General features: G+C 50.4%; 2 protein-coding genes and 1 pseudogene across 2 annotated transcripts; 1 reads left to right on the forward strand and 2 right to left on the reverse strand.

Moving 5' to 3' along the window:
• Nucleotides 1-8,796: 8,796 nt before the first annotated feature.
• Nucleotides 8,797-9,591, reverse strand: LOC147961814 (uncharacterized). Its single transcript, XM_087533956.1, has one exon. The coding sequence runs from the start codon at nt 9,589-9,591 to the stop codon at nt 8,797-8,799; it is 795 nt and encodes a 264-aa protein (XP_087390082.1).
• A 3,534-nt stretch (nt 9,592-13,125) lies between these two features.
• Nucleotides 13,126-14,994, forward strand: LOC147961815 (F-box/LRR-repeat protein At3g26922-like). Its single transcript, XM_087537456.1, has 4 exons — nt 13,126-14,029; nt 14,134-14,289; nt 14,388-14,575; nt 14,925-14,994. Exons 1-4 carry the CDS (start codon nt 13,151-13,153, stop codon nt 14,992-14,994), a joined length of 1,293 nt encoding a protein of 430 aa, XP_087393582.1. The 5' UTR covers nt 13,126-13,150.
• A 4,835-nt stretch (nt 14,995-19,829) lies between these two features.
• On the reverse strand, nt 19,830-20,680 carry LOC147961816 (F-box/FBD/LRR-repeat protein At5g56420-like; annotated as a pseudogene).
• Between the last annotated feature and the right edge of the window lie 1,495 nt (nt 20,681-22,175).

A 22,175-nucleotide genomic window follows, 5' to 3' on the forward strand; every position in this document is an offset into this window, starting at 1 on the left:
CGAAACGGCGCCCTGTGGTTAACTGGGCCGTAGGCCAGCCCATTCCCGGTGATCGCTCGTTTCTCTAACCCTGACCTCTTGTCCCTCCCGTTCGATTCCCAGCCCCATCTCTCCTCCCTCCTCAAAAAAAAAATCTCTCCTCCCTCTTTCAACCACGACACAGGCGGCGCCGCCACCATACTCGTGGGGCAGTCAGAGGAGGAACTAATCCAACCGAGGCGCCACGAGGGGTTAGGCGAGCAGACCCATCCCTCCCGAGTCGTCCTACCGACCTCAACCTTGGGCGGATCCTAGGTCCGCCACCACCACCGGATCGCAGGTCCTCCACGCCAATGGAAATCCTTGCCCAATCGCTGGCTGTTGTTCGTCTCGCCAGCAGGGAAGAAAGGAAGTTGTTACTTGCACATGCTGGTCGACTGTCAGTTTAGGGGTGGAGACCAACTACAAGCAGTCATGTGGGTGTTCTGCAGTTCATAAAAATATAACCATTATTTTACTGTTGCACTGCACATTCTCCAACTCCTTGTTATTTGTGCAGATCGATTTCTTATTCAAGACATGGAACAACCGGTAGACTCTGCTCAATTCTTTTCTGCACTAATGCGAGGATGATGATGAGTTCTGCATGAAACAAAGTTTAATTGGTGTTCAGCACAGTTCTGGTCAAATGATTCCGGTGAATATTTTGGCTGGTTCTCATATTTTGGTTCAAGGAATTTTTCAATCTACAACGGCTGCTAGCCAGGTAATTAGTTTCCATGAACTGCCATACCTCATATCTCCATGTTTTCAAAGTGTGCTAATTGATCAAGAACCTAATTACGAGGTTTTGCAATTGTTATCTCCCCTGAATTTATATTTCTCCATTACAAGATTGCAACCTTTTTTAAGTACTGGTACAAGATGGAAGACACCTTGGCTTTATCTTTCTTCTTGCAAGCACTCTGATGAAACCCTAGCCATGGTCTAGCGGCGCTGCCGCTCTTGCAATGCTCGTCTGCACCATTGCAGCAGCCGTATCCGATGAGCCCAAGATTAACAAGTGCATGCCTTTACCATTCCTGCAATGATTATATTTTCGTTAGGGGACTGACAACCTCTCTTTCTTATCTTCATTCAGTGGTTGAAAGATTGTCTACCAAATATGTGTACTGCAATGATTATCTTCATTCAGAGGTTAAAAGATTGTACATCTCGGCTGTCAATTGAGGCTTTGATCGAGCGATGACAGCTGTTTGATCCCACGAAGGGTTTCTAGATGCGCGCCAGTTAACTGAAGATCGACACTTTTCAGGTTCAGATAGATGGAGCCTGACACTCTCCACCCTCAAGAACCACTTCGGTGCCGCCACACCCGGCAGCGACAAGTTCGGTGGCCTCTTCTCCGCCGACACCGCCGACCAACTCGCCCTCAGAGTTCCCCACATTCAACGCATGTGTGAGCCTCCCACTCCCTCGACCCCCTTTCCTCACACCGCAATCCGTCGGCCTTTGATCCGTTTGCACCCTGTTGTTGTTTCCCGGTGGCAGTTTGATGAATTCCAGAAGGCGGCCAAGGAGATGGTGAACCACAAGAAGGAGACGACCACACTCTCCTTCATCTTCGACAATGGCGTCATCGTCGCGACCGATTCCTAGGCCAGCTTGTGCGGGTACATATGTAATCCTGCACCTCTTTTTCATGGCATCATACAAGTCTCTTGTATTACAATATTTGCACTATACACATCCTGACGGTTTAGTGGAATGCTTTCTTCAAATTCTCGGAATGCTTTCTTCAAATTCTCTGGCAAGGTGCTTCACACATAGATAGAATGCTTATTATTAGGTGGTGGTTCAGTTGGTTTAAAGGTGAATGGTGTATAAGAAGCTCACTTGTTGGTTGGTACATAGTAATTTTATTTCTTCCAGTAAGAGATCTTTGACAACTGTCAAATTCTGTTTGGTACTTGCACATGTAAGAGGCAATGGCAGCAATGTTTCTTGTATTATAGTATTTGCACTATACCCATCCTGTATAAACTGTTTTAATGGGAATGCATTCTTCAAATTATCTGGCAAAGCTCCTTCACACAGACAACATGCTTCTTATTAGTTTGTGCTTCAGTTAGTTGAAATGTGAATGATGTATAAGAAGCCCAGTTGGTGCTTTCTACAGAGTAATTTTATTCATCCCAGTAAGAGATCTTTCAAATATATCAAATTTTGTTCGGTACTTGCATATTATGTATAAAATGCGGCAATGTTACCCATGTGAATTCAAAAATATTTGCACACCATATGACAAGGTGAACTAACCTGGATCTCTTGTATGATCTAATTAGTATGTACTACTTTGCTTCATCTATATACAACATGATGTGCTCTTCACTTGTATACATCTCGATCCAATGTTATTGGACATTATTCAGCTATAATCAATTTCTTGATATGGACCTGGATCTAGATGAGAGGATCATACATAAATCAACTTCGTGCAGCCAATATCAGTAGTGTTGTCAAGATGAGGCGGTTGACAAGGAGATGGGAATGACAAAGCTCTTCTGCTTACTTGAGATCCAAGTAATAAACACAATCATACTGCAACTTTCGTACATGCCCTCCATTTATGGTAGAAAAATCTACAATCTAAATTGTAATGTTCAGACATGAGCATTGAGCGTACATTTCTCTTGACACGAGACACTTAATTTAAAAAAGGTCATAGGCATACACATTTAGGACAGTAACCTTTGAATTTCCAGTGATGTTTGTTCATCAACGAATGAATGGATATGCCTGCAATTGTTGCATGCAAAGAGAACAACTTCGAGGACGGCAGCCAGAACCTGTACCCCTTCCTGGAACACGACCCTGTCGTCCCCAAGTACTACAATTTCAGGGATCAACAAACAACAGCGAGCCCAAGCAGAAAAATCGAATATCAAAAAATCTGTCCAGGCCTAACAGTTGTTGGAAACGTAATAAAAATAGTACTGAAAAGTATGATTTACCATATTTGATTTTCAAGAAGGCAAGATCCAGAGCAGCTGACAAAGACTAAATCATTGATCTTTATCTTGGTGCAGACGATTTGCCTAGAGAAGACGGAACCAGCAATTGCTTTGTGGTGCAGGACAGGGACAAGCACACACACACATTTCTGCTTCCTTTGTGTTCGAGAAAACAAGTGGTCATTACATAATATTTTAAAAGAAGTTTTTTACTCATCAGTTACAAATACGTAATCAAGAATGAAAAATGAAAAGCCATAAGCACTTTATTATTGCCACCCATTGATAAACATATAATATTTCATTAACTTGCCTCCTCTAGCTTCTATGGGACAATTAAGACCACGGGAACCTCACCAGTCCTTTTTTGAGAAAACCATGGTCTATTGATGTGACTGCGTGTGCACTTCACAAAAAAAAGGCCCACAACAACCCAAGAAAAAAAGAAATTCTATTACGTGGCCCATAACATCCTAAAATATATATATATATATATATATATAAACAAAATAGATGTTTTTACAATTTTTTTTTGCAAATCTATTTCATCCAAAATTCCTAATACACGGGCGCAGCAACGCGCGCCATTCCCGATCTAGTGATGGTGAGAACTCGTACACCTTTATGAAGATTTATCCTTCGTACATTCCAATACATCAAATCTGCTTTGGTTTAGAGCTGCAAAATATATGAGGGTACCGCAACAACATCCGCAGCCATGGCGATGGTGATCGTCCTTCATAGAGGAAGAAGCCGAAGGAGGCGAACAGAGGTCCAGTATGTAATCGAATTTTAGTGAGCAGTCACACTGAGACACTTCTCGAAAACTTTATTAGCACTCACCCACTACAGATTCTTAAGGGAAACGATTTTGAAGGCATGCTCTCACGGACGGTTGTGTACACAGTTGTTGGGAAGGGTTGCCGGAGAAGCGACTCAGCACTATGAATTTGATCAGAGTGTGTGTTCTGTTTACTGCTCTACGCGTGTGTATCCTATCTCCTCTGCATCTCCTCTACATATAGGGCATGTTGAGAGAGTGAAGAGATGCAACTGACATGTGATGAAAATACTCTTTGTAAGTACAAAACATGTCCAAAACAAGCTCAAGTATTGACACGTAGACCCAAAGTTAGGCAGTGCACTGTCATGCGAAAAGTTTAATTCTTTCAGTAACTATAAGGTGCATAACATTAGTCGAAACTCAACTTGATTCACGAATGGAAGACGCGCGTGTGGTGTGGCATGAGTAAGTGAGCACTCATGTTACTGGTCTCTTTTCTCATACTACACGATGTAGTAGATAAACATTTTATATTGGTGATTTTTATCGTGAATTGAGCGTAGTTCAGATGGTGTTTTTGTGTGATGGAACCAACCCATCAGGGTCCAAGTCCTACCTTTGGCATTGGTGATCCCACAATGTGTGTTTAGTGGAAGAAGACGTTTAGGTCGATTATGAAGATAATTGTGACCACTTTGTCAATCTCAAGATGATATGTCGGATCAGTCTCTCGGAGTTGCTCATAGGGTTCATGCATTCTAAGACTTAATATGTCTCGCCTACATGGCGACATTATTGGGCCTGGCCAATATTGTAGCTGCGCTTGTGTTTTTTTTTTATTGATTTTCATTATTTTGGATAGTTTTTCTTGGGTTCTCTGCGCGTTTTTTGTGTTTCCTTCAGTTTTTTTTTCTATTTTCTTCAGATGCTTTTGTTTCTTTCCTCGTTTTTCTTCATTTTTTTTTCTGTTCTTCCTTTTCTTTTTATTTTTCATTTTTGTGTAACATAATTCTAATTTTTTGAGAAACATTGTATATTTTTTGCATGTATCCGGAACATGTTTTATACATTTTGAACATTTTATACATGATTAACTTTTTTTAAATATATGCTTTGATGTCTACTTTTCTCATACACATTGCACATTTTTGTATACATTAAAAAATTATATATGTTTAATATTTTGAAATACATGATTAACATTTTTTCCAAATATTTTCTTTGAATACATGTTAAATATTATTGAGATACATGTTGAAACCGTTTTTAAAACTATGCAAGAATGTTTTTACAGTGATTTTTTTAAATGTCACAAATCATTTGTTTGAAATGCATGAACACTTTTTTAGATGTAACATATATTCTTTTAATGTTATGAAACATTTTTATGAGTTATAAGAACATTTGTTTACATTGTATACCATTTTATTTAAAATGTGAGGTACATTTTTTTGAAATGCGCGTACATTTTTGAAATATCACATACATTTTTTTGAACAACACAAACATAAAAAAAATACAGGCACGCGGCATCAGCATGACCAAACCACATGGTTACTAGGCTGACCCACTACCGGCTGATTTTAACTTGGGCGAGGTAGAAGATTTAGTGGGCCGAGGGCCCATCTTGTGAGAGGGGAGAGAGAAGGGTGGGGGACGAGAAGGGATGATGACCCGAGCACTGTTGTCACCCAGGTTTTCTTACCTTTATTGGCTGCTCCGGTGGCGATGGGAGGGAGAGGAACCCCGAGATCTTGTTCCGTGGATGTTTAGTACTCCCCCTGTCCCATAATATAAGAGCGTTTCTGTAGTGTCGAAAACGCTTTTATATTATGGGACGGAGGGAGTAGTTTAATTTGTTATATAAATTAGGGTCTTTGGCATGTTCAAATTTATTTTATTTAAGGTTTTGGGTTATCCACGACTTTAGCTCTGGCGATGGTGATGACTTCACTCTCTCGACATTGACGTCAAAAAATGACGAAAAAGGGTTTCCCCCCGCTTTATATTATAAAGCATACCACCAAGCATCCAACACCAAGCATCCAACATCAAGTTACAAGTACAATAAGTCATAGAATCATGCTGGGGGCACAGCAAGACAAGCCCCAAATAAGACTACTAGGAGACGCTAATCTGGCTCAAGAGGGGGCGGGGGAGGTGGCGGGGGAGGAGCAAAAGACGCAGCCGAGGCACGAAGACCCGCCATGATGTTGTCGATGACGCCTCGATCGCTCCGCTTACTAAGCGGTCTCCAGAGCTGCAAGAAGCCACACATTTTGTAGATCACATCAGTCACACATGACGGAATCACTCGTTCGACGACTAATTTATTGCGGGTACACCAAAGGGACCAGGCAAGGGTACCTAGCGCGACCCAAATAGGGGCACTCCTAGTCCCGGGGAGCCGGAGGACCTCCCCGAACAAATTCGGGAGGTTGTCATGGCACCATGTGCCCCCAACTACCTCCCGGAAGCAGCTCCATAAGAACCGCGCCGCCGGGCACAGGAAGAAGATGTGGTTGCAATCTTCCGGAACCAGACAAATGGGACATAGACCGTCCCCAGGTCCATTACGCTTACGGACCTCATGCCCGAGGGGAGGCGTCCTCTAACCCATTGCCATAAAAAATACGGATCTTTAGGGGGAGTTTGATCTCCCAGAGCACCGTGAGCTCCACTGGACCAGGAGTAGGCACAATCGCCTGGTACAGGGATCTAGTCGAAAATCTACCGCTTGGCTCGAGGTGCCAGGAAAGCGAATCCGGTTCCAGAGAAGGAGGATGAAGGGCAATGCATTCAAGTAATTCATCCCATTGCGAAAGTTCGATCGCCCCGAAGGTGCGACGGAAGGCAATCGCGCCTAGGTTCTCTAGTGCCGCGGCCACAGAGATCTGTGGGCGAACACAGAGAGAGAATAGAGCGTAAAAACACTTTGCAAAGGGGCGGGGTCCCGCCCATCTATCCAGCCAAAAAAGGGTGGCAGACCCAGAGCCTATCTGGATGGAGGTCCCAATGCGCAGGACCGGCAACAAAGATATCACCGATTGCCAGAATTGGGAGCCTCCAGACCTAGAGGCAAACGCTAATGGCTGCCCGCGAAGGTACTTCCTACGAATAATCTGAAGCCACATGCCGCCCTCCTCAGTCTAGATCCGCCAAAGCCATTTGGACAGGAGGGCAATGTTCATGCGCTTGGAGGAGATGACCCCAAGCCTCCCTGGTCCTTAGGTTTGCAGATCTCAGACCATTTGACCATATGGTACTTCTGCTTATTGTTCTCTCCCGCCCAAAAGAAGCGGGAGAGTAGTTTGGTAATTTCCTGATGAAGGGATTCATGTAGGCTATAGAATCCCATTATATACATCAGTAGTCTAATAAGGGAGGAGTTCATTAGAATCACTCGAGCGGCTTTTAGAAAGCCATCTCCCTTGCCAAGGCTCCATTCTAGGTTGGAGCTTGGCGACTATTGGACGGAAACCCTTTTCCAGGAGTCGTGCATCACTAAGGGGCATGCCAAGATAGGTCATCGGGAAGGAACCCAAGCGACAGTTCAGACGATTGGCAATCCGCTGGGCCTCCCTTTGGGAATATCCCATGACCATTACCTCGCTCTTGGCAAAGTTTATTTTGAGGCCCGACATTTCCTGGAAGCAGAGGAGGAGGAATTTGAGGTTCTGAATATCCTCATCAGATCCCTCCACCATCATAATGGTGTCGTCCGCGTATTGGAGATGGGTTAAACCCCCAGGTGTCACCAAATGAGGACACACCCCTCTAATGTGACCCGCACGCTTGGCTAAGTCCAGAATCGAGGCGAGCGCATCAACCACAAGGTTGAATAAGAATGGGGAGATCGGGTCTCCCTGCCGGACCCCTTGGCCAGTCATGAAGTAGGGGCCAACCTCCCCATTGATGTTAACAGCTGTCCGGCCACTCGTAACTAATTGCATTACCCGGGCTACCCAGTGGGGGTCAAAGCCACGTTTCAGCAACACTTCCTGAAGGAAGGACCAGTGCACAGTATCATAGGCTTTATGGAAATCGATCTTGAAGAAGACCGCACGAAGGTGTTTGCTCTTAACCTCATGAATAATCTCATGGAGGGCAAGAATCCCATCTAAGATATATCTCCTTTTGTGAAGGCCGACTGGTTCGGATGATGAATCCGGGGGGCAATAAGGGCCACCCTAGTGGCGTACCCTTTAGCGAGGATCCGAAAGATCACATTGAGGACTGTGATGGGACGGAATTGTCTAATGTCCGCCGCTCCCGGTACCTTGGGAATCAAGGAGATAATCCCGTAGTTAAGTCGGGACATGTCTAGGGTACCCCTAGAGAACTCGCTAAACATATCAAGGATGATGTCCTTGACCATCGGCCAGAAGGCCTGGAAAAAGCGAACCGGCAAGCCATCGGGGCCAGGGGCCGATATCGGGTTTATAGCCTTAACAAAGGTCTCCACTTCCGCAGCATCGAAGGGGGCTAGCAGGGTAGCATTTTCCGCGGGGGAAATCTGTTGGTCGCGTGACCAGATATGGTCAGCTAGGGCGGCACCATTCCGCTGCCGACCCTGAAATAGAGACTTGTAAAAGTCGTCAACTAGCAGGCGAATAGCCTGAGGGTCTTGAAACAACTGTCCACCCTCCCAGAGGAGAGGGATGGAGCAACGTCGCCTACGGCCATTAGCGATAGCCTGGAAGTAAGCAGTGTTGGCATCCCCAAATAGCTCCCAGTTAATGGAGCCGCGTTGGCGCCAAAACTCCTCCTCCTTGGAGTAAATCTCCATAAGGGAGTCCTCCAAGTTATATCTATGCATCCATTCCTCCGCGGAGATCCCTGAGATATCTGCGCGGAGGTCAAGGTCCCGGATCTCCTCGAGGAGGGAAGCCTTCCGAATACGAAGATCTCTCCCAATGTTCGCCCCCATCCTTTCATGAACTGTCGGGATCATTTGGACAAGTGATGCCATTCATCGAGAATAGACATCTGCCTATGGGGCTCGGCGCGAGCCGAGACCTAGTGATTCTGGACCGCTTCCATAAAGCCAGGTTGCCGAAGCCAGAAGTTCTCGAAACGGAACCGCGGGGGAGGGCGCAGCCGTTCATCCATAGAAGCTAGGAGGAGGGGGACGTGGTCAGAGCCAATACGGGTAATGGCCTGAAGGGATGCCAAAGGGAAACGAAGTTCCCAGTCCGGGGAGACAAACACCCGATCAAGCACGCTAAGGGTCGGGGAGACCTGTCGATTAGTCCAGGTAAAACGCGCCCCGACCCTGTCTAATTCACGGAGACCCAGATCCGCGACCCAGTCATTGAAACGACGCATCTCGGCCAAATCCACCCGAGAGTTATTCTTCTCCTCAGCGGATCGAAGGAGGTTGAAGTCGCCTCCAACCACAACCGGGAGGGTTGCGGAGGAGATCTTGGCATGGAGCTCTGCCAAGAAGGCGGCGGATCGACTGTGATCGGCCGGACCATAGACCACTATGATCTCCCATTTGAAGTTTACGTCACATTCCCAGACTTCCATACTAACAAAGTGGGTTCCACGGTCCATGGAGCCCACCTCAAAGGTGGCATCCTTCACACCTAAAAGGATGCCACCGGAGTGACCGGTCACCCCACTAGACGGCAACCAGTGCCAAGCGAAAAGATGTCTACTAAGACGCTCAAGTTCCACTAGAGAGAACTCAGTGTGCATTGTCTCTTGGATTGCCACCACATCAATGGCTTCCTCACGCATGTACTCAATGAGCTGCCTGCGGCGGCCATCGTGACCAAAGCCCCGCAGGTTCCAAAAAAGAGCAAGCATGATCACTCGCCTAACGGGTCCTCCCTGGACCCAACAGTGGAAGCAGCGCTCAGAGCCCGGCGTAGTTGAGCAGTGTGAGACCGAGTACGGCCACGAACCTCACCAGGATCGGCCTCCGGGGGGGCACGACCACGGGGACAGCGAGGTGGAGGGGTGGGGGCCTCCGCGGCTGCTGCCGCCTCGCGCGCCCTAGTGGCTGCGAGGTGGCCCTCCAGGATTTCTTTTGCCTGGAGGGACGCAAGCTGCTCAAGGGCCGGGCCCTTCTCGCCACGGAACACAATAGCCGAATCAGCCGCTACCTTGGCAAGGTGCCCAAGAGGAACCCCGGCAAGAGCGGAAAAGGATGCATCACAGAAATCATCAAAATCAGAACAAGGGGCTTGGGAGGCAGACGGACCTGTGTCAAGGTTGCGGATAGCGGCACGTCGCGAAGCCTTCTCCACCGTGTTCGGGGACGCCCCGGAAAGATCCGACGCCGCCCCAAGCCTGGCACTCTTCCGGGCAGAGGATACCGGGGTAGAGGCCGAGCGAGGACGGCCCCGAGATCTGGGGAGCCTGGAAGACGGGGGAAAGGGTGGAGCCATAGGAGACTCAGGGGGTGACGGCACCAGGAAGTCCTCCCGGCCTGGCATCGGGGACACCAGCCGCGGGGAGGACAGAGGACGGACCTCCAAGCTACCCCGGCTGACCTCGCTCTCCTCCTCCTCAGATACGGACAACGGAGGCAGGAAGGGTGGAGGAAGAGTAGCGCTAGGGGGGAGGGTGGCGGCCTCATCAAGCATGGCTGCGATCGCCACGATGTCCTCACAATCGTCTGCAGGATTGGCATCGGAGGTGCTGAGACCCACACTGTGGGTGGTCGAGGGATGGGAGGAGCCAGCAGGAGGCCCATCATCCTCCGAGTCGGACGAGTCGTCGCCAGAGGCCTCAGAGCGGGGAGAGCGGCGATGGGGATCCCGAGGGGAGCCCGGAGCGTCAGCTCCCCCATCGGATCCTGGGGCAGCACCACCTCCCGCCTCTGGGTTGAGGGGATCAGTGGGAGTCCCACCCTCAACAGAAACGTGCAGGTTGTATCCAACGTCGTTGAAGAACATGCGGATCGTCGTCTTGAGCTTGGAAGGGTCGGGCGATTTAATCTGCATCCGCACAGCCGGGCCCTTGGGCAGAGACGCACAGTCCACCGCCACAAACTTGCCCAGCAGGCGGGACAGGCCCCGGAGGACACCCTCGTCGCGGGCAGGAGCAGGGAGCCCACGAATCTGCACCCAGACCGTAGACAGGGTGGCCACGGCGAGAGGATCCACTGAGGGGACCGAGATGCGGACTGAGAGCTGGTTGAGGGCGAGCATGAGTCTGGCGCTATGGGTGCCATACCGAAGGCTGACGGGGTCGGGGAAGATCACCGTGAACTCCCGGTCTGAGATCGGGGTGACCTCCCAATCCCAGTCCGGGTTGAACAGGTGGCGAAGCTCGTCGGAGATGATGGCCGGGGACGCCGTCTTGCCGTCCAAGACCGAGATGAGAGCGGACATGGGCGGAGCGGCCCGGGTCTCGGGGAGGTCCATCTGGAAGAAGCCCAGATCGTCAAGCGCATAACCGAACAACCCAAGCGCTCCAATGGGCTGGTGGTCGGGGCAGAGCGCGGCGGGATGATCAGTTCGCGAGCAGCGGAAGCAGGCCAGTGGCTGGGTACACTCGACCTGGCAGTGTCCGGTCACCCCGCAGTTGAAGCAGGTAGCCGCCGACACAGCAGGCGCAGGGGCGGCCGCAACAGGCGGGTGGGTGACAGAGGAGGCTGGACCACCGAGCTGAGATTGCGCTCCGCGCTTCTTCTTCTTCTTCTTCTTCTTAGCGAACGCGTCGCACCCCATTGCGGTTGCCGCCGTTGTTAGGGCCGGCCGGAGGAAACTGGGCCTGGCGGCGAGGGGGGTCGTAGCGCGGAGGAGGAGAGGCCTCAGACCAACCAGACCGGGGCGGCGACCGGGATCGACGGGGAGACGGGCGGTCCCGATCCCGGCCGCGGCCACGCCAGGAGGAGGGGGAACGCTCCCGGTGGCGGGTCGTACGCCAGTCGCCACCCTCGGATGGCGCAGCCTCCTTGTCGCGCACCAGAGCTTCCCGAAGCTCGGCCTCCCGACGCGAGCCGTCCGGCGACGGCCGAGGAGCCACATCGCGGCCCGGCGCGCGGCGCTTTGGGCGCGGCTCGCCGTCACCGGCATCGCGGGCCATGGAAGGCTGGCAGATGGGGGCGGGGGTCGGGGCACGAGAAGCAGTGGCGGAGAGGGCGATGCAGGGAAGGGCGCGAGGGGGAGGGGATGGCGGCGAGGGGGGTGCGGGACGGGGCTGGGATGGGGAGCCAGCGTCCAGCGAGAACCTTAAAGAGGGGAGCTGGGTTGGGCCGGGGGAGAGGAGAGACCCACTCGGCCCAGCTTGGGCCGGCCCAACCAAAGTAGGCCAGGGAGAGGGAAGGAGACCCCCCGACGTGGACGGCCCACAAGGCCTACGTCGGCCCAGCCCAACACACACGGGCGCGTGGGGGGAGGGAAGGGTTTCCACCCGCGATCGCAACGTCGCCGGCGCCGATGGAGAGCATGGCACGGCCGCGACCGGCCGGAAAGCCCGGAACTTTGGGCCCCCATACACTGCGGCGGCCGGAGCCAAGCAGGGAGGGGCCAATTCCAGCCGCGGGGGCCGACGAACGCCAGCAGAACGCCGCCACGAGATCGCCGCCGTCCCGAGATCGGCCCGTTCGGCCACCCCCCAGTTCAAGGACCGGGCCCCACGCCCCCGACAACTAGCACCGCTGCCAACGCCAGGGGGAGGTGGGGAAGGTGGTGCAGGTGGGCGGGAGCCGCCGCGCTGCAAAGGACGGGGAGGGGGGAGCATGGAGGGGAACGACGGGGGGCCAGCGAGGAGGGGTCCGAGAGAGGGGAATGCATCACCGGCCGGTGGAGCAGCAGGGAGAGCAGTGGCGACAGCCTTCACCAGCCGGTCACCGAAACGTCGGGGAGGGAGGCGAGCGCCGGCCGCCGCCGCGGCGGCATCCGCGAGGTCCTCCTCCGCAGCCACATCCGCCCACTGCAAGCCGTCCGCGCGAGGAGCGGGAGAGGACCGGGGAGGGGGCGGGGGGAGGGTCGGGGCACCGCCCCCGGAGGAGCCGGGGAGAGGGCCGGGGCGGGCATCAGGACATCGGCGAGGGGCGCGGGGGCGGCGCAGTCGCCAGAGGCGAGACGCGCGAGGTCGCCCATCCCCTCTTCATCCAGTGTCATTTTGACCGTTTCCCAACTTGGTGATGTGAAAAGTGTACAAGGCCTTGACGTCAAAAAATGGTAGTAACATTCTGCTGTTATCTTTCTTTTTTTTATAACATGCGTATGTTATTTTTTTTTTGAGCATGGGCCAAAGTTTGTATCGATTCGTGGCCCAGGTCATCGCCTTCAAGCGACAACAACGGTTCACGGCCCACTCGAGACGTTAAACCCCATCTCGTGCGTGCGGCGGCTGAATCGGCAGCGGGCGCCGTGGTGAGCTCAGGATCCGCCGTCACCTGTTCGACGGGATGCGTCGGGGGTTCGACGGGAAGGCTCCGGCCACCGGTGGCTGCGGAGCCGACCGCCTAGGCGCGCTGCCGGACGAGATCCTCCAGCATGCGTTGTCGTTCCTGCCGTCGCGCGAGGCCGTGCGCACCTGCCTGCTCGCCCGCCGCTGGCGCCACCAGTGGAAGTCCGTCCCGGCCCTGCGGGTCGCCGACGTCGATGCCTTCAAATTTGCCCAGCGCCTCAACGAGTTCGTCAACCACCTCATCGTCCTCCGCGACCGGACGCCACTCCACGCGTGCGAGATCGCCGCCTACAAGGAGTACAAGGGGCGGTACTATGACGACGAGGAGCCCTCCCGGTACACCGACCTGTGGATCCGGTACGCCATGTCGTGCAACGTTCGGCTGCTTCGACTCAGCAACCATGACCCCACTGATCTAGATGCTCAATATGAGAATATAGAGGATGTTCTGCTTCACGCTCACATTGCCTCCCACCATCTGACGACACTGGAGCTTGAGGGCGTGATGTTCTCGTGCCAATACCCTCTGGATTTATCGAGCTGCCCCAACCTGGACATCATCAAGATGAACCGATGCTCCTCACTAATTCACGTCAATATATGGTCACGATCTGTGCGGTGTCTTTGTATCACGCACTACGATTTTTATAGCTATGAAGAGAAACCTCGTGCTGTTGTTTATGTCCCAAGCCTCGTCTACTTAGAGCTGACCGGCGGCCGTGGCCTGGTTCCTGCGTTTGAGAGCATGCCCTTGTTGCAAACAGCATCTATCAAGTTTGACTGGACTTCCACTAGGGACGACAACAATGATGGTTTCTTGCTTCTTGGACGCCTGTCAGATGCCACTAATCTAGAACTCATATCCGAGCCTCAAGCGGTATGTTTTTCGCATTGTATCCACCGGTTCTCCTTTGACATACATACTATGGTTGTTGAAGCACCATGTTATTGAACCTACATACTATGGTTGTGCTTGCCCAGCTTTCTTTCAGGAAAGATTTAATGCGGTGCACTGCATTTAGCAAGCTCAAAACCTTGTCACTCAATGATTGGTGTGTAGAGCCTGATTTTGGTCCACTACTCCACTTTCTCCAGAGGTCACCAAGTCTCGAGAAGCTCTGCCTCCAACTATCTAAGGTATATTTGTATGAATGATTTTTAAGTATAACTTCTTTTGACTTTTGACCTATTAAAGTTGCTTTTGCTTTGTTGACCCATTTTGGTAAATTGTACAGCCAAATGAACATGCTAAAGAAACAGATGCAAGCTATGTTTCAACTGAACCATTTTTGGCATCGAAGCATCTTAGGGTTGTCAAGATCAGATGTCATGAAAATGATGAACGAGTTCCCAAAATTTTGAACGTCATGAGTTCATATGGAGTACCTCCTGAGCAAATCAACGTCAAGGAAGGCAATTGGTCATCCGAGGTTAAGTCAAATTATAAGTCTTTCTACATTTCGAAGTTTTGCATTCCCGCGAATACGCAAAGCTTGCATATCTTTCATTGATGAAGTTTTGCATTCCCATCCCTTGTATGTTTGTATGAAAAATTACTAGTCTCGGTGACTTAAAAAAAATTAGCAGTCCCATATATATTTATTAAATTTATCAGTGTATACTTTTCAAGCTAATTGAACTACCAAGTACGTAAAATGCAAGACAAAACTTGATATCTGTTTTCTGTTGTTAAAATGATGACGTTCTTCTTGCTTCACAACGTTAAAATCAAGTTGGGCACTAGTCTAACTAATTGCACTTTCCTTTTAAACTTCCACAGGATCATATTCAGATTCCGAGCAGTCAGACTATTCTTATTCAGATACGGATCAGTCGGATTAACATTCGGAACATTGCTATGATTTATTTTTTTTGCTTCATCAGAGGACCTTTGGCGAAATTTTTAGTTGTCGAGTTGAAACCTTCTCAATTCAATCCACAAAACTAGAAACATGGGCGCAAATGGGATTTGATTAGGTGTTGAACATGAAGCTATCTTATTTGCTTTGTACTTTTGGTTCATGGCATATATATGTCCGTTTAATTTTCAGGAACATGTTATGATATTCTGCGTTACATACCGGGTGTTTCATTTATTCACTACCCATGTTGATTGGCTTCTGCTAAAGCATGGCATGGCATGGCATGCCCTACTATCCTCATGGAGGTGCACGTCAGGTAATAACGTACTTTAGGAGTAATGCTCGCTAGATGAGTCCCTGTGGTATGTTCTAAATTCTCGCTGCACAGTCTGAATCATCAGCTACACTGCAAAGCAGTTGAGGCTTGCAAAGTGCAAGACTGATATCGCTGGGGACATGGTTCACATTACAACGACCCGAATTTGCACTTATGGCATGCGTTTGCCATAGGCCCTAGCGTGTTAATTTGTGTCTTAGAACGTAGCCGCACTTTGGGATTGTGTTTATCATAGGTATAACTTTGGCGTGTTGGTTAGTGCCTTAAAGTGAAGTATAACTCATACATTGGTTGTGTTATTTGAACCAGATGAGTCGGTCCAGGCATGCTAAAAAGATGAAAAATATAATTCGATGACTCCATTACTGAAAGTAGTGCAAACAACGCCGGTTTTTATTAACGTTCTCTAGACTGGAAATATGTGTGAATTTGACTGTAGGACTGCATCTTATCACTTGCACCGGCTAAGAGAAACAATTTACTTTCTTGAGAGTTAATTTTGCATACACGCTCACACACCACCTACATGAAGAAGTCTCAGCACACGCCTTGCTGTCAACAAACCCACAGAGAGAATAGTTGCTTCGGTGTGACACTCTCTGGCCCTAACTCCGCAGAGTCAAAATTGAGAAGCTGACAGACGTCCAAGTTCCAAAACGGAGGAAATGGGGAAGCTGGCCTATCCCGGATATGTAAAAATAAGGAGCAAGAGTTGTGCAATATGACAACTAAATGCTACCTCCAAGTATACCTGGCCATGGGCTGCCCGGCACGGACGACCTGACCTGACCCGGCCCAAAAAAGCCCGACCCGTCCCGGCCTGACCTTGTCCACGGGACGAGGCTTGGCCTAGATTTTGAGCCCGAAGGCCGGGCCGGGCTGGGACCGTCATATTAGCGATTTAACAAAGAGGCCCAGCGGCGTGCCGGGCCTGGGCCTGAATTTTAGGTCCGACGCCCGGCACAGGCCGGGCCTGGGTTTTCTGCATCGGGCTTGCTTAGGTCCGGCCCGAGGGATGGCTAGGTATACCTCCAAGTGAGTATAACATCTCTACTAGTATAGTACACACATTTTTGAACTTGAATTAGCTATTCGACAAGACCCTGGAGCAGTTACAATCCATAGATTTGTTCCAGAAGCTAAACATCCACCGTTTATCAGTACCCAGCTCAAAAAATCTCCCAGTTGATAATTCGTGGATTCGCTATGTACGGACAGGCGCCAAAGCGACTCCAGCAGCTTTCTGAAATGCTCTAAACTGACCCACACACGTGCTGGTGTAGAAGTACTTAAGATCTTTGTGGCTGTTTAGAACTTCAATGCTCAATGCCGGAGGCTTAGAATATCCGGCAAACAACAATGATAGACTATAGGTTTCGTAAAAAAAAGAGTAAAAAAGCTATAGCTTTTATACAAATCAAAGCACAAACCAAACATTCTAATGCAGCAACTTGACACTTCAACGGAATGTAACACTTAAAGGCACGCATACTACTCCCTTTGTACCAAAGTATAAGATGTTTTTGTATTTCAAATAAACTCGCAATGTGTTCATACTAAAAAGAATTAGTGGAGAACACGTGCATAGCACGTACCTTCTACTAGTACAAAGAATTAGTGGAGAACACGTGCATAGCACGTACCTTCTACTAGTACCTGTTTATCTCTTCTTTTCTCTTATGATCTGAGTGACTCGTGCCCCCTACCCTATGTGCCGTGTCCGCCAGTTTGCTGTTTTGTGCCGTTCCGATCCATCTAGGACCCACTACTTCGCCACATCAATGCAACCTAGACGAGACCCGGTTGACCGTTCCGGTCAATCTGGAGCCCACCGTTGAGGTCATAATTTCCATTCTGCCACTCTGATGTAGGCCCACCAATATTCATGAGGAGACTCATTTGACCATGTTGGCCAATGTGCAGGCCCTCCGTTGAGGCCATAATTTCCAATTACATCCACAACGTGATAGAGACCTTGGCATTCTGTTTTGCTTCAGCTCTGTCTAATTGCGCCTCTTTTTGCATGCTTCTACAGGTTCATATGCAGATCCAGATGAGTCGGATTTGTTGGTGGCCAGGGTGTAGTACTTATCCTAGGAATTATAACTGAATTGCCGGTTGTGGCTATGGGGTTTTGTGTTCCTTCCAACGATAAAAATAAGTAGTATATGAATACAGTTGGGACCTGACTGAAGGATTGAACGATGGAGCTTGGCTCCAAGGCCATAGCCTCAAACTCTGTAGCTGGTTTTGGTTGCTGAAATCACCAGGGTTTTGGTTTACTTAACGGGTCCTTGAGGATGGTTAGAAACATTTGTTGGAAGGCTTCAGTATAGGACCGATACAAAAACATGGTTCGATTCCTGGTCACTAAAATAAGTAGTATTTTAGAGCAGTTGGGCAAGCGGCTCCCTAACCCGCTTGCCATTCTGTTGGGTGTTCATGTATCCTCAGATGCTCTTCTTGGGATAATCCCTGCAGCTAAGCCTTAGATCACAGAAACAACCACAAATGTGCATCAGTATGAAAACAAGTTACTACACTTGAGCCTCACAAATACTGAAAACAATTTACGTACTATAGTTCAGTCTCAGCAGATACTGAAAACAAGTTCTACAAGTTAGAAAGTCACAAGAGTTCAGTCTCACAAATACTGGGAACAAATTGCTGGACTCAAACAAGTTGCCCAAGGTCAATTTCACAAAAGTAGGCTGCTCTGAAGTCTGAACTGACAACCATTGCAAAGTGACGGACTTGATGTGCTAGTCACATAAATAAACTTCTTCACGACGAGTGAATTTCATACATATTCCTGGCCTAGAGAAGCTTAGTAACAACTTGCGGAGCTCTTCGCCCTTGCTCTCAGTGATTGAGTCATGGTAATTTATTGTCATCCCCTTTAGCATCATTGTCCAGTTGAATAACCTTTTCACAAGCGCGAGTTCATGTTCAGTTCCTCTCAAGCGATTGATTGTTACTTCTTCAAGGCAAGGGAGCACGAGTTCCTCTGTTTTCCAGTTTGCTGGCTGATTACAAATGCAACCTGAATTGCATACAACAATCACCTGAAAAAAGAGGCATACCAGCTCTAAGAAGTGATAGCATTAACTGATATGATTTTATATTTGATTAAACTGCATGGATAGTCTTAGATATGTCAACAACGAAATTTACAACTCAAAGAATAAAGTACACAGATTAATCTAAAGCCAGCTATTGCTGAAAGTAGTATTACTCTGCGCATACACAAAATCGTACATCCAGCATTACTAAAAACCTTACACAAAATCTCATGTATCGAACTATCATCAACACATATAAAAATAAAAGAAGATTCTATATTTGCCAATGTTTTAAATAGCGGGCTATGGCATTTAGCGGCGACCCTTAAAAACAACTATAGTTGGGCTATAGCGGAGCAATAGCGGCAAATTGTACATGAAATCATTTAGCGGCAACACCCTCAAACAGCTATAGCGGAGCTATAGCGGGGCTATAGCCGGCTATTTAAAACTATGATATTTGTTGAAGATCAAAGGGGGGTTCCAATTTCTTTGCTGGAAATATGACCCCATCAGTTTGTTTTGGACTAAGCCAAATTACAAAGTCACGAACCCAAGTAATATTATACTTCATCAAACTTGAAAAGCAGCACATCAGTTCTAACCTTAATTAAGCAACAACATGATTACGGCAACTCACAGCTAAGCCATGGGATTCGCCACATACTAAGTATAGTGTTACCTCCATATCGGTCGATTTGTCGAGAAGTTTCAGCTCCAGCTCTCTAATACCACTAGACATCCTGAGACATGGAATACGCTGGCTCCAAAGGAATGTCCACGTGCCATAACATTCAGTTTCAACATGGTAATGTTAGGAGACTTTGTCATCTCTTCAATCAAGAATCGGCCGTAACATTTGACCTATAGGTTCACGGGAAGTCATATAACAGATAAGGATACAAACATCTCATTTCCTACAAAGTGACTAACACACAATAATATTAAAAAAAAAATCCACTTTTGTGTGCATTGCTGTGAATTTTCTGTTCTGTATAATTTCTCAAGTATTTCAAATGACATACTCCCTCCGTCCGGAAATACTTGTCATCAAAATAAATAAAAGGGAATGTATCTAGATGTAGATCTTTAACTCCCAAGTATTTTCGGACGGAGGGAGTATTTCTTTTAACTCCCAAGTTTGGTTACAATATTTATTGAGTTGGTAGTATGTTATACTAACTATGTTTCAGTAATGACATTACTCACATAGGAATAAACTCACCGCATAGACAAGGATGAGAATAAGTCTACTGATGCTGTCTAAATGCTGCAGAAGCGTCAAACAATGGCGATTGCGTGGAGAAAATGAATCGTGTCCATACACAACTAAATATTGTGTGGTCAGCTGTTGGAGATGTGTCATCTCGCCAAATCGGACGGAGCTAGGAACATAAGCACTAGTCCAATAAAGTGTCACCAGCTGCGGGGCAGAGATGTCGGCAACGGGTTGACTTTGATTATAGGTGAAGCAACTGCTTACTGCTAGCTTTTCCAGAACCAACGCAACAACATCGAGCTGTCGCAAGAAAGGTAGCCTCTCGAGCTCTAGTTCTAGCAGAGACTCCGAGTGGATTGTGAACGTGTTCAGACCGCTGACACTGCAAACTAAAAGGCGCCGTAAAGATGGACACCGTGGTGAAGAGACAACGTCACCAAGGCTACACAGACCGCACATCTGGATGCCAACCAGCTCCAGCTCGGCGAGCCGGGTAAATATGCCGGAAAGGGGCAGGGTGAGGCCAGTAGAATCTAGGTCGAGCATGACCTTGGTTGCGTTCTCGAAGCAAGGCAACTTCAAGGCGCCTCTTCCCCTGGCGGAGGTTGCATCCATGTTCCGCCTGTTCTGGAAATGTAGGACACCGGAGAGGCGCCGCGCGGTGATGGGGAGCCATGCCGCCACGGATGCGGAGGTGGCCTCGGTGGCGACAACGGAGAGGTGACCGAGGGCCGGCGCATCGTGGGTGGCAAGGGCGGCGCGTATGCGGTCGGGTTGAGTGCCGGCGGGAAAGTTGAGCTCCGGGAGGAGAGCCCACAAGTGGCGCCAGCGGCGGGCGAGGACGCTGGTCCGAGCGGCGATGGGGGTGTCCTGGAGCTTTAGGAGGATGTGCATGAGGACGTCGTCGGGTAGTGCGCTGAGCCGGTCCTCGCCACCACCAGCGTGGATGCCGGCGGCCTCGGAGAGCTTTGGCCGCCCATGCGCCGGCATGGGCTCCATGGAAACAAGAGCAGAGGGATGCGGTGCCTCGAGCATCTTCAGCCGTTGGCTCCTCAGGGAGCGCTTAAAATCGCCGTTTGTGGGCTAGCCGGCGCAAAAAAAGAATCTAGGAGTGAGTTGGTCCCCAGTCGCTCACCCCAGGGCTGCCCCTAGACGTGTCTAATTTTTTCAAAAAAAAAACGTTACTCGAAGTTCGGTTAAACACGGCTAAATTTCGTCAAACTTTGGCATATATTAGACATGTTCGTGACGCCCCACATAGCAAATATAACTAAAAAAAGAAATCCCTGAACGCCGAGTAGTCGCTGTCGTCGTCGCCATCCTCGCCGCCGCCGTCGTCGTCGGCCTTCTCCTCCTTGACGTGGCCGTCCCTGCTGGACCCTTGCCCGGTGTCGCCATGGCGGACTGGTGGCGGCGGCGGCGGCGCGTCGTCGTCGTCGTCGCTGTTGTCGAGGACGACGACTCCTCCTTCGTCACGGCCCCGGCGGCGCCACTCGAAGCGCCGCAGGGCGGCACACTGGTGCTCCCTCTCCGTCTTCAGGAAGTCCTTGCGCACCCATTTCAGGGCCGCCTCGTCGTCGAGCTCCACGTCGCCGTGCTCCGTCTTCACGGTGGGGAGCCCCGGCTCCGTTTTCACCGGCGGGAGCCCCGACTTCGTCTTTGGCTTGACGAAGCGCGGAGGAGCCGACGAGAAGGCGCGCCGGCCGCCCTCATTGCTGACGATGCCGGCGCTGCGAGTGTGCCGGCCGAGCGACGTCTTCGCCGCGGGCTCGGCCTTGACGCCGAGTAGCGCCGGAGAGACGGAGGAGTGGGAAGAAGACCGTGAGGAGGAGTGCGAGGAGGAAGACGAAGAGGAGCCGAACCTCCTGGGCATCAATTGCCCGACGCGTCGGCGGTGGGCGGGGGCGGCCGCCGGGGGAGGGTATGCCAGCGGTGGGTTGTTGCTGCCCTCAAGGTGCGTCAGCACACCCTCGAGCGTGCGGCCGAGGACGCCCCACCACACGCAGCGCCCCTCGCTGTTCTTCGTGCCGCCCATCACCGGCGCCCCGTTGGTGGACGCCAGCCTCTGCTCCTGACGGCGCTCGAAGTACGCCGCCCACGCCGCGTGGTTGTCGGCGGCGTACTGGGGGAGGGCGAGCTACTTGTCGGTGAGGAAGGACCGCACGAGGCGAAGTAGGGGTGCGCGCCACGGTGTCGGGCAGTGAGGGAATGGGCACTCCCTCGTTGCTGAGCCTCCACCCCGTCGGCCCGGCGCGCATGTCCAGCGGCGCCGGGATGTTGGCCTCGAATGGGAGCCACAACTCCTGTTCGCGGAGCGAGCGGCGGCCGAAGCCGTTGGCCGCCACCTCGTCGTCGGGGAAACGTTCGGCCATCGCCGAGGCTGTCGGAGTGAAGGAGGGCTCGGAGGCGGCGCACGGGAGAGGGAGGGCTCGGCGCTGGCGCACGGGAGAGGGAGGGCTCGGCGGCTAGGGCTGGTGTGGCCAGAGACGAGGGAGGCCACCGGCTTATATAGCCGCGCCCGTGTGTATGCGTGGCGGGAGGGA

The sequence above is a fragment of the Triticum urartu genome, chromosome 7A (genome assembly GCF_056163025.1).
Source record: "Triticum urartu cultivar PI428250 chromosome 7A, HENAU_Tu73, whole genome shotgun sequence".
Lineage (NCBI taxonomy): Eukaryota > Viridiplantae > Streptophyta > Magnoliopsida > Poales > Poaceae > Triticum > Triticum urartu.